At 62.5% G+C, this 1,655-nt stretch overlaps 1 protein-coding gene across 1 annotated transcript in view; it reads left to right on the plus strand.

Annotated features, from left to right (window-relative positions):
* The window catches only part of PTK2B (protein tyrosine kinase 2 beta), a 25,201-nt gene that overhangs the window by 6,480 nt on the left and 17,066 nt on the right, over positions 1-1,655 (plus strand). Inside the window, exons 6-7 of the mRNA XM_009895468.1 lie at positions 439-493; positions 1,350-1,490. Coding sequence (XP_009893770.1) covers positions 439-493; positions 1,350-1,490 — 196 coding nt within the window. The remainder of the gene's footprint in view (positions 1-438; positions 494-1,349; positions 1,491-1,655) is intronic.

Here is a 1,655-nt window from a genome sequence, read left to right on the forward strand (position 1 = left end):
CTCCTCATCCTCCTGCAGCTCCTCATCATCCATCAGCTCCTCACCCTCCTCATCCTCCAGCATCTCCTCATCCTCCTGCAGCTCCTCATCACCCCCCCAGCTCTTCATCCCCCTCATCCTCCCGCAGCTCCTCATCCTCCTGCAGCTCCTCATCCTCCAGCATCTCCTCATCCTCCCGCAACCATCAGCCCAGCTGATGGGGAAGGTGCGAGGAGAGGGAGACGGGAACCTTTCACCCAGCGCTGGGTGGGTGGTTTCTCCCTGGGTGGGTGGCTTCTCCCCCAGGAGCACCCCCTTGGCCCTCAGCACCCGCTTTGCATGGTGCATCCCCGCCATGCACCGGTCTGCAGCTCCCCAGGCAGCGCCCCCGTGCAGCCCCGGGCGCGGGGGGTCCCTGCGGGGATGCTAAGGTGCTCGGGGGGGGTCTCTGCTCTCCAGGAAGGAGGTGGGCCTGGACCTCTTCTTCCCCAGCCAGATGCAGGAGAACCTGAAGGTGAGGGACACTCGGGTGGCTGTGGGTGCATACATGCCGGGCTGGGTGCACGGATGCCGGGTGTGTAAGCGTGCACAGACAGAGCTGCGGGTGCTCGTGTGCGTGCGTGGAAGTGCACACGTGGATTTGCACGTGTGTGCGCGTCTGGCTGCACTTGTGCACGTGTGCGGCTGTGCTCACACGTGTGAAGATGTGTCTGCACGTGCACACCCACGTGTGTGTGTGTATACATGCACGTATGGAGCCAGATGTGCGCATCAGCGGGCACAGACGTGGACATGCACATCTGCCCACACTCGTGGCGCTTCGCACGCACTGGTGGAGGTGTGTCTGCCCCTGTGCGTGCACGCCCATGCAGGGCCGCGTGTGCGCTCCCATGTGTGTCGGTGTGCACGGGTGGCTTGGCGTGTATAGGCATGTGTGCCCACACACGTGGAGGTGTATGTGCATGCCTGCGCAGACGTACGCGTGTACCAGTGTGCTTACGGAGGGATGCAGGCACATCTGCTCACACATGTGATGACGCGCCTGCGTGCACATGCATGTGCGTATGTATGCACACACGTGGCCATGTGTGCACATGTTGGTTTGCACATGTGTGCACGCCCATCTGCCCACACACATGAGGGAGCACGCACGCAAAGGCATGGTAGCACGCACACACGTGTGGACATACAGGCGTGTGCACACTGATGCATATGCATATGCGCTGGTCCGTATCCATATCCGCAGGTGAGTGCATGCGTGTGTCCGTGTGCGTGTGTGTGTGCGTGTGTGGCTCACACCCGCTGCACCCCGCATCCCCGCTGCATGCCTGGCACGTGGCCGGCGTGGCTAGCAGCCGCTGTGCCCACAGCCCAAGCAGTTTCGGAAGATGATCCAGCAGACCTTCCAGCAGTACGCGCTGCTGCGGGAGGAGGAGTGCATCCTCAAGTTCCTCCACACCCTCGCCACCTTCGCCAACATCGACCAGGAGAGCTACCGCTGCGAGCTCATCGTGAGGCCACGGGATGGGGTGGGATGGGATAGGATGGGGATGGGGATGGGATGGGATGGGATGGCATTAGGTGGGATGAGGTGGGATGGGGGTTGGATGTGGATGTGCTGAGGATGGGGATGGGACGGGATGGGATGGGATGGGATGGGATGGGGTGGGATGGGG

Source organism: Charadrius vociferus, unplaced genomic scaffold (assembly GCF_000708025.1).
Source record: "Charadrius vociferus isolate BGI_N301 unplaced genomic scaffold, ASM70802v2 scaffold41, whole genome shotgun sequence".
Classification (NCBI taxonomy): domain Eukaryota; kingdom Metazoa; phylum Chordata; class Aves; order Charadriiformes; family Charadriidae; genus Charadrius; species Charadrius vociferus.